This window comes from Cnephaeus nilssonii (genome assembly GCF_951640355.1).
Source record: "Cnephaeus nilssonii genome assembly, chromosome: 10".
Lineage (NCBI taxonomy): Eukaryota > Metazoa > Chordata > Mammalia > Chiroptera > Vespertilionidae > Cnephaeus > Cnephaeus nilssonii.
The window spans coordinates 73,908,522-73,930,102 of record NC_137081.1 but is presented as its reverse complement, the minus strand read 5'-3'; the positions used below and the strand labels follow the sequence as shown (position 1 = coordinate 73,930,102).

The 21,581-nt window shown below is 39.6% G+C and overlaps 1 protein-coding gene across 1 annotated transcript in view; it reads left to right on the top strand.

Moving 5' to 3' along the window:
* The first annotated feature begins 5,456 nt into the window (after positions 1–5,456).
* HNMT (histamine N-methyltransferase) overlaps positions 5,457–21,581 on the top strand; it is a 41,596-nt gene continuing 25,471 nt past the window's right edge. The window contains exons 1-2 of the mRNA XM_079782974.1: positions 5,457–5,725; positions 9,681–9,733. Of these exons, the coding sequence (XP_079639100.1) occupies positions 5,589–5,725; positions 9,681–9,733 (190 nt within the window). The 5' untranslated portion in view covers positions 5,457–5,588. The remainder of the gene's footprint in view (positions 5,726–9,680; positions 9,734–21,581) is intronic.

Here is a 21,581-nt window from a genome sequence, read left to right as displayed (position 1 = left end):
CCAGGGCCGGCCAAGGCTTGCACTGCCGGCAGTGGCAACAGCTGAGGTGTGATGTGGCATCACCTTCCCCTGATCGCTGGGTCTCCTCCTGCCCCTGAGGGCTCCCAGACTATGAAAGGGGGCAGGCCAGGCTGAGGGACCCCCCCCTCTAGTGCATGAATTTTCATGCACTGGGCCTCTAGTATAATAATGTCTAGCAGTAAAGAATAATGAACTTCTGATGCCCTCCCCTCCAAAAAAAAGTATAGGTGAGTTTCAAAAAATATAATGAGCAAAAGAAACCGAAGACATTCTGTTTGGCCTTTTTATATAAAGTTCAAGAACAGGATAAACTAATCTATGGGGATAAAAATCAGAATGGTGGCTATTTGAAGTGGGAGGACACATTATTAACTGCAGATATGAGTTAATCTACTAGGATGTACACATATGTAAAGCTTTCTCAACCTGTACAGTTGAGATTTATGTGCTTTATTATTTAAAGATTATGCTTTGATTTTTTAAAAAGTAATCTTTGGGTCCCCTCTTTTGTCTCTGGATCATGCAAAGGTAAGGTTTCCCAGATGCGAGACCATTCCAGCCCAGCATATACTTGAGCACCTGTCTCTGAACCCAATGCCAGAGAAGTTGTATTAGCATTACCACTGTCTTTGGCAAACTTTCTTTGACATGAACCCTTAACCTTCACCCAATCCCTAATTCAATATTAGACCTTCTTCTTAGGGTCACTGACTCAGTAAGATAATCTGAATCTTGGACTCAGACAAAGCTTGTTTGATGAACTGCATTATTTATTTCTTATGCATGTTTGTTTTCTGATAATTTACCAGGTTCTAAATATTTACCAACCTCTATCTTTGAAAGGGGATCTAGATCTTTCCAGTGACTTTTTACTTTTTTTATTTATTAAATGGGAACTAAGTTCTCAGACTATTTCTTCTTTGCCTTGTTTCATTACTTGTTACTACCCTTAATAGTTCATATAAGCTTTATGTCTCTATAATATTACTGGTTACTCTTCTATAGCTTTTAACATTATGTGTCTATGCATCTACCCTCTTCCCTGTAAACTAATTACTCCCCAAATATTTATTCTGCATTATTTCTTTTGGTTTGCCTCCTTTTTGGTTATTTTGGGCCTTTTAAAAAATGGTCTAAGTTAATTAAAACAAAACCATTATAAACTCCACATTAATAAAGTGAAATTGAAATAACTATACCATTAAAACAACAAAACATATGGCATTATTACCAGCTGTATGAGCTTAAGCAACTTTCATTGATAAAATGTGGCTCATGACATTTTATATAAAGGCAAGAGATTCCTTACCAAGATACTATTTATGTTATTACTTATGATTTATTGATTATTTGGATACAGTGGTACTATATCCAAATAATAGAATGAATATATCTATTTTTAGTTTTATAAACCTATAGTTATTTATCTTTTTCAAAATATGAAGACTAAGTAGAATTTCAAGAAATATTAAAGGTCATTCTACCTTCATTCCCCATACTTCTATATAGTGGGAGGATGGGAAAGGAGAAGTTTAGAGCAGTTAGATAATTTACCCAATGTCATTTACTGAGGAAGAGGCTAAGCTTGTACAGTACTCAGGTTTCCTTGACAACTCACTGAATGGGAGGACATATTTGCCAATGATACATGTGATAAGGGGTTATATCCAAAATTTATAAAGATCTTATAAAATTCAACATCAAAAATCAAGCAATTCCATTAAAAAATGGGCAAAGGACCATAAAAAGTGTTGGCAAGGAGATGGAGAAAAGGGAACCCTTCTGCACTGCTGGTGGGAATGCAGATTGGTGCAGCCACTGTGAAAAGCAGCATGTAGTTACCTCAAAAAATTAAAAATGAAACTGTTTTATGACCCAGCCATTCCACTTCTGGAAATACATCTGAAGAAACCCAAAACACTAATATGAAAGAATATATGCACCCCTATGTTCACTGCGGCATTATTTACAATAGCCAAGATATGGAAGCAGCCCAGATACCTCTCTATACTAATAAAAGGGTAATATGCTAATTAGACCGGGTTGACCAGACATCTTCCAGTCATCCGGTCCTCTGATCCTCCTTCCAGACAAAGCCACAGTGGTGGTTAGGGGTGATCAGGCTGGGAGGGGAGCAGTTAGGGGCAATCAGGCCGGCAGGGGAAAGCAGTTATGGGCGATCAGGCTGGCAGGGGAGGGCAGTTAGGGGCAATCAGACAGACAGGCAGAGTGGTTACGGGCAATCAGGTAGGCAGGCAGGTGATCGGTTAGGAGCCAGCGGTCTCAGATTGCGAGAGGGATGTTGGGATCAGGCCTAAATCGGCAGTCAGACATCCCCCGAGGGGTCCCGGATTGGAGAGGGTGGAGGCCGGGCTGAGGGACCCCCCCCCCCAGGCATGAATTTTGTGTACTGGGCCTCTAGTCACTAGATGATTAGATAAAAAAGCTGTAGTACATTTACACAATGGAATAGTAATCAGCCATATAAAAAGAAAGAAATTTTACCTTTTGTAACAGCATTGATGGACTTGGACAGTATTATGCTAAATGAAATAAAACAGTCAGCGAAAGACAAGTACCATATGATTTCACTTAGATATGGAATTTAATGAACAAAATAAAGTTGTAAAACAGAAACAGACTCATAGAGAGAACAGACTGACACAGTTGTCTGAGGAGATGGGGATTGATTAAAAAATTGAAGGGATTAAGTAAAAAAAAAAAATGCACACACACAAAAAACAGAGACACAGTGTGGTGATTACCAGAAGAAAAGATGGGGTATGGGGAGGCAGAAGAGAGTAAAGGGGAGTTAAATGGTGATGGAAGGAGACTTGACTTTGGGTGGTAAACACACAACACAATATACAGATGATGTATTATAGAAATGTATACTTGAAACCTATATAATTTTATGAAGCAATGTCATCCCAATAAATTCAATAAAAATTTTAAAAAAATAGAAATTGAGATTAATTGGCTACCTTTATTTTTTGAAAAGTGGAAAAATATAACAAAATTAGGGAATGATCATAATAGAATAAAGCTCTAGTAGATTTAATTGTAAATAAATAAACACTTTAAACCTTAAAAATATTTAAAAACAAATTAAAAGGGTGTGTTAAATGCTGCATTTTTCTTAAAAAGGAAAAAAAATAGCACAGCAAGTGAACAAAATAAAGAGAATATTAAGTAGGGTAGAAGTATTGAGAATGGAGAGAAAAATCCTTAATGAGAATTACATTAAAAGCAGATTGTTGGAGAACATTTGACAAGAGAAGCAGGTGATGAATTCAGGAGAAGATTGGGTTTTAGTTAAAGGCAGGAACTTTGAAGATAAGGTCAAGGATATTTCTTCTCAGCAGAATAGCACACAGTAGACCCTTACTAAATATTTGCTTAGTAGATGAATACATGAATGAATGATTTGGATTGAGTTCTATAGAGAAGAGTGGAAGATGGTAATAGAAAAACTTAGAGAGTCAGTTTGAGGAAGGTGGAGCTGATTGGATAGAGATGGGTGTTAAGCAGCCTATGTATGGAGGCCTAAGAGCTAGATTAGGAATTGGCCAATTAGGGCCCATGAGCCAAATCCAGCCCAGTAGCTGTTTTTGTACAAGCAGCCCATGAGCTAAGAATAACTTTTATATTTTTAAATGATTGAAAAAAATCCAAAGCAGGACACTATTTCATTACATGAAAATGATATGAAATTCAATTTTTAGTGTCTATAAATAAAACAACATTTTTGTTGTTTTTATTATTGCAGAAGGGAGGAGCCTGCACCTTACAGGAGCAGTAGTAACATGCTTTATAAAGATTATTTCTTTAAATTCTCACAACTCTATGCGATATAATTCATTGTTCCCATTTCACTGATGAGCAAGGTCACAAAGTTCAATAGTGGCCAAGTCAGGAGCTATACCCACAGCAATGTGCCTTTCTGGACTTCCCATTTTCCCCTAGGATAAAAGCCATCGCCTGGAAGTAGTGAGACCATAAAATGCTTGTAAAAGAGGGTGTGGGAATATGCTGAATATTTAGAGGGCAGTTTCGGAACTGAATCAGAGGAATGAGGAAATGGTTTAGGCAGACACATTTCTAAGAGATGTATATAGATTAATTCATTTAATTCTCACAACTCCTCCAGGAGTTGTATACTATTATTAATAATCCTAGGTTGGATAAAGAGTGGCTTCCTTTGATAACCACTTTCCGGGTAAAAGGCCCAACATTTGGGCACTCTAACACTTGGAGGCTCTTTGTCATGAGTGGTTGGGGTGGTCTCTGGCTGGAGGTAGCCTCTGGCCAGAGACAGTACTCTGTGCCTCTGAGTTGTGTTCTTGTCTTGCTTCTAGGAACAAATTTAAACAAGAGACAACAAATAGCAGCAAAAGCAGGTGAGGACTTATTTGTAGGAAAAAAGTACACTCAGAACCTGAGTGTGCAACTCAGCCGGCCGAAACCAAACTAAGGACCCTGATATTTGAAAGTTCAGAGAATGTACACCCCTGGGCTGGAACACCCCTAGGTGAGGAGCAAGTCACCCCCTCCTTCATGTCTCAAAAAAATATATCTTGAAACTATTAGGCTCCTTCACCTGGGTGTTATGCCACCGGTTAGACCACATGCTGGAGGGCTCTAAATTTTTCCTCCTCACATAGGGGTCTGCATCTCCATTGTCTATTTTTGGTTTGTCTCATCAGACATATATTCCCTCCAAGCCTCAACTGCCTCTTCCAGCTCAAATCTTTCTAACTACCTACTCTAACATTTTGATGGGTGACCCTATTGGGTCTCTAAAGGCTCATCCAACCCTAAGCATCTATGATCCCACCTTCAGAAGCACTTAGGGAAGGTGTCCAATGGACTCAGCTTCCACCCTCGTGCCCTGCATTCTTGCCCTAAGACTTCTCTCCCAATCCCTCCATCCCCATCCACTCCCCCCATAGGCTTGTGAGACCTTCTAGCTAATAGCTCTCTGGTTCTTCTCTGATAGTTTATTCTAAAGAGACTTCCTAAATCACAACACATTAATCAGTATTTGAAGAAATGCAGCAGATGAGTTTCAAGTTCAACTGTTAAGGGACATGAAGGCATAAAGATCCACAGAAAGCAGGAAAGTGATGACAGTCATATGTCAAAAATGTCAGCAGCTGTAAATTTAAGAAAGCTCTTCCTAGCTGGCGTGTTTACTCCAGTTTGCCACCTTTGGCCCTGAAAGCAGCCACTTACTTTCCCACTTGGAACTTACTCCTGGACAGCTGCTGACAAAACAGGAAGTGATTAGAATGTAATTTGTTTTTACAACACTCTGAACTTTGGGAGTTTTAAAACAGGGGTTAAAGTATCAGTGCAAAGTCCCATACCAAGACTGAAGGCTGACTTAGTAACCAGCTTTGCACACCAGCCTTTCCCTTGCCAGTTACATTCAAAACAGCAAGCTTTTTTTTTTTTTTTTTTTTATACAAATTGGTGGGGGTGGGGAGAGAAAAAAGGAACTGGGAAAAGAAGGAGAGGGGAAGTTAAACCTTCCCTCCCTCCCTGTCTTCCTCAGAAAACCAAACATGGCATCTTCCATGAGGAGCTTGTTTTCAGATCACAGCAGATACGTTGAATCTTTTCGGAGGTTTCTCAACAATTCCACGGAACACCAGTGCATGCAGGAATTCCTGGACAAGAAGCTGCCAGGCATAATAGCAAGGTAACAAAAAAGGACGCTTTGTCAAAGGAACAAGCCTCCGTGTTTTCCTTTCAGTGATAGATGGGTGGAGCCCAGCCCTGCAGGCTGGGCGAGGGGGATAAGAACCGCCACTGATAGCAATGCCCGCTCCGCTCCGCTCCCTCTGCCTCCCACTGGACTCCTTTTCCTGTGATTCTTTAGTTCCACTTTTGCTTTAAACATTCAAAGGGTCCTATTTGTGCAGCATTTCCAGCTGCATGAAGATAAGCATTAACTATTTGAAGGCACAAATCCATGTTCATTTGGGAAAAGAGAAGATGCAAATCTTTTGAGTTCAGATTTTTTTCATTCGTCCTCTAAATTTTGCATTAAAAAAAATGCCCCCAAAGGAGTCTAATATTCTTTTCATTAGAATCAAATATAAATAATTACCAAATACTATTTGCCCCTGAGGACTGAGTGGGTGCCTCTCAGTTCTGCTAATATCCATTTAAATTCATTTTTCTTATCCATTATTATAGTTATCACGCTCCAAAAAAAAAAAAAAGTATTTTCCTTTCAACTTAATATTAGCAATGTGGCCCAAAAGAAAACGCATTTTCCCATTACCAGGGAACCTCACTAGCTCCTATCCTTCGAGCAGACTGCTTTTTTTGGTGATTAATGTGTTCAATTTGTGCCAGGGCTGATAAGTATTATGGGAGTAACAGATTCCACATGCTAAAGATAATCAAATCACCTACGTAGGGGTGGATTGCTGTAACTTACTCTGCTTCAGGAAATAATGATGGAAAACTGGGAAGAAATGACTGACTGCAGATCCAATCAGCAGCAGCAAGGGAAAATGAAATGTTATCTTTTGCTGGCTTTCTCTATTATAGACCTGAGATTCTTTCCCCAATATGGTACTCTGCCTGAACAGAGAGACGTTGCTGGATGTATATGGGATTGTTCCCCTTCCTATTTTTTTTTTTTTGGCTTAGTTTTTAATATGTTTTAATTTTTTTAATATTTCAATTTACAGGTGATATACAATTCAAATGTGATTTTTAAAAGTAGAGTATTATATAATTTTAATAATTAAGAAGTAATAGAATAATGGTGCAAAAATCAAAGGAGACAGCAAATACAAACTTCTTATCTGGGCTCTAATTATAGTTTATTTCTTTGGGTCTTCTTGTTAATTTCTAAAATTAAAAGTAATGAGTTAATTTCTGAGTTCTTTTGCAGAACTAAATGTTTGTAGCTTATCCAGACACTTGGTTTTCTTTAGCCATCAGTGTGGTTTGAAGGCACCATGAATGGATATACATAATAAATGATGACCCTTCTCTTCAAGGTGTATACAATCCTATTGGAAATATTGAATGTGGAATATGTAAAAGACTGAAGAACTTTCAAAGGCATAAATAAGTTTTCATTATAATGGTAATACATAATTAGAAATTATCTAAATCAAAGTATCATTTATTTAAAAATAATCCCCCCGCTACTCTGCCCAAGGTGATGTTTGGAATGAGCTTTAGCTGAAGGAACTTTAAAATTGCTGCTAAAAGTTGTTTCTAAGTTATGTAAGTACACAACATGCCTGCTTTATTTTTCATTCTAAAAAAACTTTCTTTGAAAGTTAAACGGTTCTAAAAAGCTTATAACAACAACAGCAAAAACAAAAATAGAAAACACAAAAAAACTGGTTCTTGCCCTACCCACTCCCAACCCTGTCACCCATTTTCCAGAGGCAACCACTTGCAACATTCTGCCAAAATCTTTTAGTTGTTTCTGATGGAATTTTCTTTCCTAATTCTAAATAATAATTGCTAATATATGCTGTGTGCTTGTCATGAGTAGACACATGTCTAAGAGATTTACATGAATTAAATAATTTAATCCTCATACTCACCCATGAGTTAGATACCATTATTGCAATCCTATAACATATTATTATCATCCTATTTCATAGGTAAAAAAGAGGCAGAGAAGTTAAATAACTGGCTCAAGGTAACAAATCACTAAACTGGGATTTCATCCTGGTTGGGGAACGTCCTGAAATCAATTTGGTCTGACCCTGCCAAGGCATTATGGGTGAGTTAATTAAATGGTTGACCAAATATAGCAGGCTAATTTTTAAAAATATATTTTTATTGATTTCAGAGAGGAAGGAAGAGGGAGAGAGAGAAATATCAATGATGCGAGAGAATCATTGATCAGTTGCCTCCTGCACATCCTTTACTGGAGATCTAGCCCTCAACCCAGGCATGTGCCCTGACAGGGAATCAATCCATGGCCTCCTGGTTCATGGGTCAATGCTCAACCAATGAGCCACACCAGCCAGGCTAGCAGGCTAATTTTTAAGTTGATAATTGTGTATTGCCTGCAAATGTTATAAATGTCTAAATGGGCCTTGGCAGGAAAAAGGTTTCTCACCCATATGATCCATAGCCTCAGTATGCTATCACACATATGAGCATTTTAAAAAAAATTAACCAAGAACATAAATAGGAATGGGTATATATATTAAGACTCATGATTATGAGTTGGAGGATAGTTAGAACTAAGGAAGGCAACTCATTCATAAGAGTCCTTGAGTCTACTTTCCAATTTCTTTAACTTTAGCCAAAGAGCAGACTTGTTTACATCCTAAAGCACAACAAACACACATACTTTCAGTTCATGTCTCCCCTCTAGCAGTTACCCCTTTTCTTTTCACTCTTTCATCCTATTTCAGCAATCTCTCTGGATCTTTCTCCTCTTTATCAAGCACACTTTAAATCCCATGTCATCTGGCTTCTTCCCTCAACCTACTTTTAAACTGATATTATCAAATAATATTAATATTGCCAAATTCAATGGAGATTTTCCTTTTTTTAAAAAAAAATGTCATTTGTACCCTCTGCCACCTTTGACACTACAGATGGCTTTCTCCTTCTCTAGTACTCCTATCATATCTCTGAGCTTTGCTGTTCCCTGCCTGCTTTTTGTATGTGCCATAATCCAGTGACTTTCAAAAGCTGGTATTGCCTCATTATCCTACTACCCTTCTGAGTATTTGCAATATCCTTGGGTGATTAGAATCTACTCTTCTAGTTTTGACCATTATTTTATGACAATAATTCTCCAGAAGACATCATTTATCCTGATCTCTTTCTCACCCAGATTAAATATTGCATATCAAAATGTCCATTGAATTCAGATTTATCAAAACAAAATAAAACAAGCAAAAAACAAAAAGAAGAAGAAAAGCCCTGAGAACACATACTAGTAACATTGCCATCAAGCTATATTCTCCAGTTTCCTTTTGGGCACCATGCTTCACCAGGTCATTGTGCATTTGCCAAGCCTGAAACTTGGCAGTCATTGTGCAGTCAGACTTGTTCCTGACCCCTTTACATCAACCTACAGCAAGTCATAGTGTTGTTTTCCAGGCCATAAATTCCACTCTATTTCTAATACTAGAGCTATAATGTCAGGCTTTATCATCTCACATTTTGCTTGAGAGCAAAGGAGTGTCTTATTCATCTTTATCTTCCCAGAGCCTAGATTAGACATACAATAAATGTTTGCCTGTTTATTGAGAAGAAGTAGCAAGAAGAAAGGAAAGAAGGCAGCCATAGACCTAGTATGAATCACCTCAACCTTTCCCCAGATACAGCGAATGCCTAATTACATCCCAAGACTCAAGGACTCACTTTTTCTTTTCTTGTTCTCCAAATCAGTTCTCAACAAATGATTTACCTTACCTCTGAGATGTTTATAGCGTGTTTCTAAATGTCTACCAGTTCAAGATTGTTATTGAATAGAACCTATATTTCTAAAGATTTCTAAAGGCAGCAAGATAACTACTGAAAAAATTGGAATCTTTCATGTTGGCCTAGCTTTTGTTCACTGTAATTTTAGGCTGCTCTCTTCAACTAGACTTAATAATCAGATTTTTCCAAGCATCTAGCACATTTTTCTTAAACTACATTTTTTTTTTCAGGATTGGAGACAAAAAATCAGAAATTAAGATTCTAAGCATTGGTGGAGGTGCAGGTATGGATAACATACTTTAAAATTTGAATTTCACTCCAAACTAATGTTGTTTGATGGTAATATTGTACATTCTTTAGGAAACTACTTTTGGAAGACATTAGCTTATTAAAACTTGTAAGGGCAATACCACTTCAACTGTCCCCATAGATCTAAAGGGTTTATGACATCAGCCTTCATTACTATCTGTAATGTGGATAAGATCTAGCTTTCTTTTTCATAAATGGAGAAACATAGGATATATTTGGTTAACTTTTATCTAAAATTATTTAACTGTTCACAGAAAAGGAAAATTTCATAAGACATTTCTTAAGCTTTTCCAACTTTAAAGTGTGGTTCGTGCCGAAACCAGTTTGGCTCAGTGGATAGAGCGTAGGTCTGCGGACTGAAGGGTCCCAGGTTCGATTCCGGTCAAGGGCATGTACATTGGTTGCGGGCACATCCCCAGTAGGGGGTGTGCAGGAGGCAGCTGGTCGATGTTTCTCTCTCATTGATGTTTCTAGCTCTCTATCCCTCTCCCTTCCTCTCTGTAAAAGATCAATAAAATATATTAAAAAAATAAATAAATAAAGTGTGGTTCGTGGACTGGATGCTGGTTTGCAAACAGTCCAGGAAGAGATGAGAAGCGGAGATAAGAAGCCTGCACTGGAATGTAAATAAATGCACAGCTCCCTTTGAAAACTTGCTGCTGTGGGGAAAACTATGCTGAATGACATAATTGATTTACCCTCTTGTGGACCTACTCTTTGAGTTGCACTTGCCTAATGCATTCCCTTCCTCTGATTTTGTTCCAAATCTGCCCTCTAAGAATTCAGCACACTCCCCAGCCCCCTTTTAAAAGCTTTTCATTGTATTACTACTCTTAGATCCATTGTATTACTACCTTAGGGGAAAATGGGAAGTCTGGAAAGAAATATTGAGGTAGGCATAGTTTCTGACTCTGCCACTAATGAACTGTGTGGCCTTTGCCGAAACCTAGGCTTCAGTTTTCTTATCGGCAAAATGGGAACAATGAATCATATCTCATAGAATGGTAGTGAGAATTATGTATATAACATTTATAAAGTGGTTAGCACATTGTTACTGCTCCTATAAGGTGCAGGCTGGTCCCTTTTGCAAAAACAAAACAAAAAATTTCATCATCACACTTAGCCTCATATCAAACTCCTGAGTTGTTTGCCTTATTATTAAGTTGCTAGTCATCTTGAGGCCTGAGTTAATATATTAACACTAGAGGCACGGTGCACGAAATTCGTGCATGGGTAGGGTCCCTAGGCCTGGCTGGCGATCAGGGCTGCCAGCCGGGGCCTTCCTTCATTCCACGCTGCTCCCTGGTGGTCAGCACACATCATAGGGAGTGGTCGAAGTCCCGGTTGGTCGAACTCCTGAGGGGACAATTTGCATATTAGCCTTTTATTAGAAAACTAGAGGCCCAGTGCACGAAATTGGTGCATGGAGGGGGGTTGTCCCTCAGCCCAGCCTGTACCCTCTCCAATCTGGGACCCCTCGAGGGATGTCCGACTGCCCGTTTAGGCCCGATCCTGGTGGGCAGTCGGATCCCTAAACGGGCAGTTGGACATCCCTCTCACAATCCAGGACTGCTGGCTCCCAACTGCTTGCCTGCCTGCCTTCCTGATTGCCCCTAACCGCTTCTGCCTGCCAGCCTGATCACCCCCTAACCACTCTGCTGCCAGCCTGTTTGCCCCCAACTTTCCTCTGCCGGCCTGGTCACCCCTAACTGCCCTCTCCTGCAGGGTTGATGACCTCCAACTGCCCTCCCTTGCAGGCCAGGTGCCTCCCAACTGCCCTCTCCTGCTGGCTATCTTGTGGTGGCCATCCTGTGTCCACATGGGGGCAGGATCTTTGACCACATGGGGGCAGCTATATTGTGTGTTGCAGTGATGATCAATCTGCATAGTACTCTTTTATTAGATAAGATAGAGGCCTGGTACAGGGGTGGGGGCCAGCTGGTTTGCCCTGAAGGGTGTCCCTGATCAGGGTGGGGTTCCCTTGGGGCGTGGGGCAGCCTGAGCGAGGGGCCTGTGGTGGTTTGCAGGCTGGCCACGCCCCCTGGCAATGCAAGTGGAGGCCCTGGTATCTGGAATTTATTTTCCTTCTACAATTGAAACTCTGTAGCCTGGAGCGGAGCCAAGCCTGGGGCTCCCTTCGAGGCAGGCAGCCATTTGTGTTAGGGTTATAATAGAAACTTTGTTGCCTTAAGCGGGTGGGCCCGGCCAGGGTGTGCGGAAAGCTTTGCTTCCCCTGTTGCTGGCGGCAACCCTGGCCTGCTCTCTCAAGCTCCATTCTGCCGCCATTTGTTTGAATTTGTTTACCTTCTATAATTGAAACTTTGTAGCTTGAGTGGAGGCTTAGGCCTGCAACGGCTGGCAGAAAGCTTGGCTTCCTCTGTTACCTAGGAAACCTTGCTCTCTGTGGCTGTAGCCATCTTGGTTTGGGTTGATTTGCATACTCGCTCTGATTGGATGGTGGGCGTGTCTTGTGGGCATGGCTTGTAAGTGTGTCGGAGGTATGGTCAATTTGCATATTTGTCTATTATTAGATAGGATGTAGCCATATATATTATTCTTTTTTTTTTCTATTTTTTTATTAAGGTATTATATGTGTACATATCTTACCATTGCCCCCCCCACCCCACTCTCATATATGCCCTCACCCGCCAGAGTTTTGCATCCATTGGTTATGCTTATATGCATGCATACAAGTCCTTTGATTGATCTCTTATCTCCCCCACCTCCCCCTAACCTCCCCCCTGTAATTTGACAGTCTGTTTGATGCTTTACTGTCTCTGTATCTATCTTTTTGTTCAAGTTTATAATGTTCTTTATTATCCATAAATGAGTGAGATCATGTGGTATTTTTCTTTCATTGACTGGCTTATTTCACTTAACATAATGTTCTCCAATTCCATCCAGGTTGCTGCAAATGATGAGAATTCCTTCTTTTTTATGGCAGCATAGTATTCCATTGTGTAGATGTACAACAGTTTTCTGATTCAGTCATCTGCTGACGGGTACCTAGGCTGTTTCCAAATCTTAGCTATGGTGAATTGTGCTGCTATGAACATAGGGGTGCATATATCCTTTCTGATTGGTGTTTCTAGTTTCTTCGGATATATTCCCAGGAGTGGGATTACTGGGTCAAATGCGAGTGCCATTTTCAGTTTTTTGAGGAAACTCCATACTGTTCTCCACAGTGGCTGCACCAGTCTGCATTCCCACCAGCAGTGCACGAGGGTTCCTTTTTCTCCGCATCCTCGCCAACACTTGTCGTTTGTTGATTTGTTGATGATAGCCATTCTGACAGGTGTGAGATGGTACCACATTGTTGTTTTGATTTGCATCTCTCGGATAATTAGTGATGTTGAACATGTTTTCATGTGTCTCTTGGCCTTCCTTCTGTCTTCTTTTGAAAAGATTCTATTTAGGTCTGTTGCCCATTTTTTTATTGGATCATTTATCTTCCTTTTATTAAGTTGTATAAGCTGCCTGTAGATGTTGGAGATTAAACCTTTATCAGTGATGCCATTTGCAAATATGTTCTCCCATGCAGTGGGCCTTCTTGTTGTTTTGTTGATGGTTTCTTTTGCTGTGAAAAAGCTTTTTATTTTGATGTAGTCCAATTTGTTAATTTTCTCTTTAGCTTCCATTGCCCTAGGGGCAGTGTCAGTGAAGAATTTCTTTTGGCATATGTCTGAGATTTTGCTGCCTGTGGATTGCTGTAGTATTTTTATGGTTTCCCGTCTTATGTTTAAGTCCTGTATCCATTTTGAGTTTATTTTTGTGTATGGCTTAAGTTGGTGATCAAGCTTCATTTTTTTGCATGTATCTGTCCAATTTTCCCAACACCATTTATTGAAGAGACTGTCTTTATTCCATTGTATGTTCATGCCTCCTTTGTCAAATATTAATTGAGCATAGTGGTTTGGGTCAATATCTGGATTCTCTATTCTGTTCCATTGATCTATATGTCTGTTCTTGTGCCAGTACCAGGCTGTTTTGAGAACAGTGGCTTTGTAATACAGCTTGAAATCTGGTATTGAGATCCCTCCTACTTTATTCTTCTTTCTCAGGATTGCTGTGGCTATTCGGGGTCTTTTTTTTATTCCAGATGAATTTTTGGAGAGTTCTTTCAAGGTCTGTGAAATATGCCGTTGGTATTTTAATGGGGAGTGCATTGAATCTATAGATTGCTTTGGGTAGTATGGACATTTTAATGATGTTGATTCTACCAATCCATGAACATGGTATGTTCTTCCATCTGTTTACGTCTTCCTCCATCTCTTTTTTTCAGTGTCCTGTAGTTTTCCGTGTATAGATCTTTTACCTCCTTAGTTAAGTTTATTCCTAGGTATCTTAATTTTTTTGGTGCGATGGTAAATGGGATTGCCTTTTTAGTCTGTCTGTCTGTAAGTTCACTATTGGTGTATAGAAAGGCCATAGATTTCTTGGCGTTAATTTTGTATGCTGCTACATTGCCGAATTCATTTATTAAGTCTATTTGTTTTTGACGGAGTCTTTCGGATTTTTTATGTACAATATCATGTCGTCTGCAAATAAAGACAGCTTTACTTGTTCTTTTCCAATTTGGATGCCTTTTATTTCTTCTTCTTGTCTAATTGCAATGGCTAATACTTCCAGTACTATGTCAAACAGGAGTGGTGAGAGTGGGCATCCCTGTCTTGTTCCTGTTCTTAGGGGAAATGTTTTTAGTTTTTGTCCATTGAGTATGATGTTTGCTGTGGGTTTATCATATATAGCTTTTATTATGTTGAGGTATGAGTCTTCTATTCCCACCTTGTTGAGAGTTTTTATCAAGAAAGGGTGTTGGATTTTGTCAAATGCTTTTTCTGCATCAATTGATATGACTATGTGATTTTTATCTTTCAATTTGTTTATGTGATGTATCATGTTTATTGATTTGCGGATATTGTACCATCCTTGCATTCCTGGGATAAATCCTACTTGGTCATGGTGTATGATCTTTCTGATGTACTGCTGGAGCCGACTTGCTAGAATTTTGTTGAGGATTTTGGCATCTATGTTCATGAGGGATATTGGTCTGTAATTCTCTTTCATTGTGTTGTCTTTATCTGGTTTTGGTATTAGGGTGATGCTGGCTTCATAGAAGGAGCTTGGAAGTGTTCCTTCCACTTGAATTTTTTGGAATAGTCTGAGGAGGATAGGTTTTAGTTCTTCCTTGAATGTTTGGTAAAACTCTCCTGTGAAGCCATCAGGCCCTGGGCTTTTGTTTGCTGGAAGCTTTTTGATGACTGCTTCAATTTCGTCCATAGTTATTGGCCTATTGAGCTGTTTAGATTCTTCTTCATTGATTTTTGGAAGGTTATATTTTTCTAGGAATATGTCCATTTCCTCCAGGTTGTCCAGTTTGTTGGAATAGAGTTGTTCATAGTATTTTGTAATAATCCTTTGTATCTCAGCAGGGTCTGTTGTTATTTCACCTCTTTCATTTCTGATTTTGTTTATTTGGGTCCTCTCTCTTTGCTTCTTGGTGAGCCTGGCTAGAGGTCCATCAATCTTGTTTATCCTTTCAAAGAACCAGCTCTTGGTTTTGTTGATCTTTTGTATTGTTTCTTTGGTCTCTATGTCATTTATCTCCGCTCTGATCTTTGTTATTTCCTTCCTTTTGGTTACACTGGGCTTTTCTTGCTGCTCTTTTTCTAGCTCTTTGAGTTGTAAAGTAATTTATTACCATTGTTTCTTGTTTTTTGCAATAGGGTTGTAGAGCTATGAACTTCCCTCTCAAGACTGCTTTCGCTGTGTCCCATAGATTTTGGATTGTTGTGTTTTCATTGTCATTTGTTGCCATGATGTTTTTTATTTCTTCCTTGATCTCTCTGGTGACCCAGTCCTTGTTTAATAGCATGCTGTTTAGTCTCCATGTGTTTGATTTCTTTGGATTGTTTTTATTGTAGTTGATTTCCAGTTTTATGCCACTGTGATCTGAGAAGATGCTTGATATAATTTCTATCTTCTTGAATTTGAAGAGACTTTGCCTGTGACCCAGTATATGGTCTATCTTTGAAAATGACCCATGTGCACTTGAGAAGAATGTATATTCTGTGGCTTTGGGGTGAAATGTTCTGAAGATGTCAATTAATTCCATCTGGTCTAGTGAGTCATTTAGGATTGCTGTTTCTTTGCTGATTTTTTGTTTAGAGGATTTGTCCAGTGGTGATAGTGGGGTATTAAAGTCTCCTACTATGATTGTATTGCTATTAATCTCTCCCTTGATATCCTCCAAGAGTTTTTTATGTATTTGGGTGCTCCTATATTGGGAGCGTATATGTTTACCAGAATTATTTCTTCTTGTTGGATTTCTCCCTTTAGTATTATGAAGTGGCCTTCCTTATCTCTTGTTATGGCATTTACTTTGAGGTCTATTTTGTCAGATATAAGTATTGCTACCCCAGCTTTTTTATCATTTTCATTTGACTGAAAGATATTTTTCCATCCCTTCACTTTCAATCTGTGTGAGTCTCTTGTTCTGAGGTGGGTCTCTTGTAGACAGCATATATATGGGTCGTGTTTTTTTATCCATTCAGCTACTCGATGTCTTTTGATTGGAGCATTTAGTCCGTTTACATTTAAAGTTATTACTGAAAGGTATTTGTTTGTGGTCATATCTATTTTTGTGTCTGTATTCCTTCTTACCTGTTTATTTCTTCTTTTTACAGTATTCCCTTTAGCAATTCTTGCATTGCTGGTTTGGTGGTGATAAACTCCCTGATCCTTTTTTTGTCTGCAAAGCTCCTGATTTCCCCTTCAATTTTGATTGATAGTTTTGCTGGATATAGTATTATTGGATTCAGTCCTTTGCTTTGCAACACTTTGTATACCTCCTTCCATTCACTTCTAGCTTGTTGTGTTTCTGTTGAGTAATCATTTGACAATCTGATGGGTGTTCCTTTGTAGGTAACTCTCAGTCTCTCTCTTGCCGCCTTTAAGATTCTCTCTTTATCATTTATATTTGCCATTGAAATTATGACATGTCTTGGTGTGGGTCTTTTGGGGTTGATCCTGCTTGGGACTCTCTGTACTTGCGTAACTTTCATCTTTCCCATATCCGGGAAGTTTTCTGTCATTATTTCTTCAAATAGATTTTCTAATCCCTGCTGCTCTTCTTGTCCTTCTGGCAGCCCTATTATACGCATGTTACTTCGTTTCATGTTGTCCCGAAGCTCCCTTAGGCTTTCCTCCTGCTTTTTAATTTTTTTCTCCAATTGCTGTTCAGATTGAGCTTGTTTCTGTACCTGATCTTCTAAGTCACTAATTCGGTCCTCTGCTTCTTGTAGTCTACTGTTGAAACTTTCCATGGTGTTTTTGATTGTAGCTATATCACTTTTCATTTCTTCCTGATTCTTGCATAAGTTGTTGATTTTCTCATCCATCCGATGTATAAATTCCACGACCATTACTCTGAACTCCTTTTTGGTCATGTTGCAAGCTTCAGTTTCACTAATCTCCTTTCTTGGCGACTCCACATTTTCTTTCCTCTGTGAGTTATTTCGTTTCCCCATTCTGGCTATCACCAGAAAGCTCAAGCTTCCGTTTGCATGGACCTGGGCCGTGTACTGTGGGGACTTCGCTCCACCCGAGTTTCACTGAAGTGCGTTGACACTTGGACGTGTGGCTGCCTTTGGTTGGTGGGAACCAGACTTGCCCAGGGTCAGTGTCCCCAGTGTTCCGTGTGGTCTCGTGTGCACACTTGGAATCAGGGGCCCTGTCTGCACCACACTGTTGGTATGCGCCGAAAATGAGATGCTTAGGATGTGCCAGGAGTCAGAGTTTCCCTGTGTCTGCACCAAGACTCGAGTGTCAAAGTCTCTGTTGCCTTGTGTGGTTTCTCGTTGAGAATCACGGTCCCTGTGTGTGCATGCACCAACAATTGGGGTCGCTGGCTCTTAGTGTGAATGCGCTGTGAGTCAGTGATCCCAGGCAGCTGTGTCCGGTGTGCCAAATTCCCTGAAGTGGAGCTGCGTCCAGTGTGTGCTCTCTCTACTGAGCCAAACCGGCTAGAGCGCACATTCTTAAAATCTTGAAGGTGAGCTGGCTCCGTGCACTCTCCCAGAGTCCTGGAAGGGGGGCGGAGTCCGTCCTGCACGCCAAATTCCCCAAAGGGAAGCCCCTCTGTGCACGCTCTAAGATTCCCCTAAGGGGGAGCTGTGACCCGCAAGCCAAACTCCCCCAAATTCCCCGAAGGGGAGCACAGAAGGGGAGCCCTCTGTGCGCTCTGACAGATTTCCCCAATGGGGAGCTGCTTCTGTCCTGCTTCTTTCCCGCGCGCGCGCCAAATTCCCTAAGGGGGAGGGCGTCCCTCCGCAAAGCTCGGCAGCTTGGGCGAGGGGCGGGTCTATCAGTTACTATGGCGCTATCTGCGCGCCTGCGGGGAGGGGGATAGGCTCTTTGACTCACGGAAATCTGCCGGGAAGTCTGGATTCTTGTTGTTTGTTGGTCTGAAGCTGTGATAGCAGTTCTCTGTCCCCAGTGGCTGCAGGGTCCTGGTTTGTGTCAGAAGCCAGGATCCGAGTCTCAGGCAGCTCTGTTTCTCAAGATGGCGTGGTCTCCGCGTCCGCACCCGCCGCCGAGAAGTGTCCGCTTTGTGCGCGGGGCTCCGCCGTCTAGGACTGCCCAGTTAGGGAGCCCCTTGGAAGACGTGCAGAATCTAACTGACCCGAGCTCATACACACTCACACACCACACACGTCTACACTCTCCTCTATGGGTTCCTCACTCACACTCTCTCTCTCCCTACCTTCCTGCCGGTCGCCATCTTTTTTCTGATATATATATATTATTCTATATTACTCCTTCCCTCCCTCTCTCTTTCTTTATTGTTTTCTTTTCAAACAATCACTATTTAGTATTTGTTACCATTTGGTAACAAGTGGATGTTACATAGAGACAAGTGGTAATCTCTTGAGTCTCTTAAGTGTAAGAGTTTTAGTACCACATGAAAGAGTGAATTGTTGGCCCATATTAACACAAAAATAACCAAGAATATGCTAATGGAATAAGGCAGTACTTTTTCATGTTAATATTTGTCCATTTATCATACAATACACTGTGATATAATGTAATAAGGATTAACCCTTAAAATAATTTTACTTTATTATCATCTTTCACCAAGAAAATAGAAAATAACAAGGACAAATAAAAAAGGATATTACCATGAATGATCTTATAGAAATTGTTTGAGCTAAAATATTCCATTATTGCTTACTGGTATGATAATTCCTAAGGATTATAAGAGTGATAAATTGCCCAGAGTTAATTCATTTAACCAAGGCAGTCACTTCCAGTGTGCTTTGCATATGAGTTTCAGGCACCCAACAGGCAATGATACTATCATTTGATAGTGTCACTTTTACTTGGACAAGAAGAGAAGCCCTACAAGGAAAAGTAATTAAAAACAATCTCTATCTTGGCCAAATTAATTGACCTTTTAATATAAAGTTAATTGAATTTCTAATGTAAATTTATCCAGATGCTTATAAGCTATCTAGAGAAAGGAACAGTTGGCCTGCACAGTGATTCCTTACATAAAGGTGCACATAAGAGCTCATTTAAAGAATTTATCAAAACAAAGAGAACAATACTTGGAGTTCTTCTGACTGAGCCCTAACATTGTATTAAAAACAGGCACTGCCTTGGGGATGATATGGGTGCCCATTAAGGGCACTCTTCATAAGAAATTTATCAGAAATACAAGAAAAAATTCAAGAGAAATTCAAGCTATTGATACTTAGCTTTCACTGTTGAAGTGAGCTCCATGAAATCAAAAGCAATACATTTAAAATCCCTAGGTCTAGATGTCCCTGGCACAAAAGAGCAGTGCTTGGCGGGGTATAAGACACCCCACTCAGTTAGTTTGAGTGCTCAAACACCAACAGGGAGATGCTCACCTGATAACCTAACTTCAAGCACCTTGCAGATGAACAACCTGGGTGAGAAACTTCTATCCTTGCCTTAGAGAAATGGTCTCCTTAGAAGTTCCAGTCTACATTGGGTCTGAGACTTTTGCATTATCCTGTGGCTTCAGTATCCTTCCAAATCAGTCACTGAACTCTAATCCCTGGCAAACAAGGTCATTGGTCCTGTCTGGTACCTTTGGCTCAGCTCCCATAATGCATCTTACAGGGTTCTATCCTCAGTCTTAGCGTATAGTCCTCTCTGGTTTTACCTCCTAGATGTTCTCCTCTTGGTTGACCTGACACCTGCAGATCATATTCTGCATATCTTTGTTGCAAATACCCTTTCTGCATTCATAATGCTGCTACCACTTTTCCCCACCACAATGGAAAAATGTACAAAAAGCAAACTAAAACTTCCCTATGTGAAATTGCTGCTTTTTATATCACTTAATGCTCATGCTCTTTGGTGGCCTATTTGATTTCCTTTTCAGAAACACAAGCAGGGGGTGCTTGCGTACCCTTTCTGTCTCCTGACTCTTCTGTAGGGATCGATGTTTGTGTGGAAAAAGGTTTCAGTTAGGAGAGAATGTAAGGTATTTGAAGAGATGTTTGAAAATTCAGGTTAGAAGCCAAGCAATAACTGCTTAGGACTCTGAGCAGTTCAAAAGAAAGGAAATCAGTGCCCAACATTTTGATGTCTCCTTTAAGTAATCCATGTAAATAAAATACAATTGATAAGTAGTACTGCTATTCATAGATTATACAGGAAAATGTATGAAATAAATATGTGAACCAAAAACAAAAAAAAAATAGAGAGAAAATCAGGAGAAAAGCAAATCATGGGCAAAAATTCAGACCATGTAGCTTTTACAGAGGTCAAACTGGGAAGTATAAAGTCGTGTCCTGTGAGCTTTAATGAAATACAATGAGCAGCTCAGATTGCCTTATTCAAGGTCTCAAAGTATTCATATCAGCATTGCTTTTCAGATATTAAGAGCAATTGCATTTATTCTAAGTCTCATAGAATATGCTCTTTGGTCCATCTTTGACATTAATGCTTCCTAAAATTAAGCCACTCAACATAGGTCCATTATTATTCAACTTTAAAGAGTGTTGTTTAAATGGTACATAAAGAAAAAGAAACTTTTTGGTAAGGAAGAATGCTATTAATTTATAGTGTATACACTTTTGCCTCACAAAATGTTCCAGAAGGCAGTGTGGGCAATGTGTTCTCCTTGCTCTGGGCTCTGCTTAAAGGAGAATCATTTTATCTGCTGCACTGTTCAGTTCTTCAAATGCCAGAAAGTTTTATAAGGGTTAGACAGGACTATAACTCAGTCTTATTTTATCCAGCTTTCTACTTCTATTCTTGTTAACCTATTGTGTACCAACTCAATTGCCATACCCTACATAATAGTATATACATATGTTTATAGTCTTTTAATCCACTGAAGCAACTCACATATGAAGCACAAGTGGTTTGAACTCTCGCATAACATTTTTTTGTTGTTGTTAATAATTTTTCTGACTTATGTTGACAGAATTTAGGTGGTTTTCTTGTACTACAACATATGGACACCAGCATTCCTACAGGGGTTACAAAATAAAGAGTTTAGAGACCATTAACATCCTCAACTTACAAATAAGAAAACTAATAGCCACCAAGACAGAATAAAACTCGGGTCTCTTGATTTTAGTCCAGTCCAAGAAATTGTACAAAACAATATAGATGTTAATTTTTGACTTGGCAAAGGAAAGATTAGGTACTCAATAATCACCAGCTGTTTGAAAACCTAATCTTATGAAATTATTAATCTTTTCTCTTTTCATAAATGACATGTTAAGGTGACACAGAGGTTTAGTTTTCTAAGAGAGTTGGTAGAAGTGAAACAAATAATT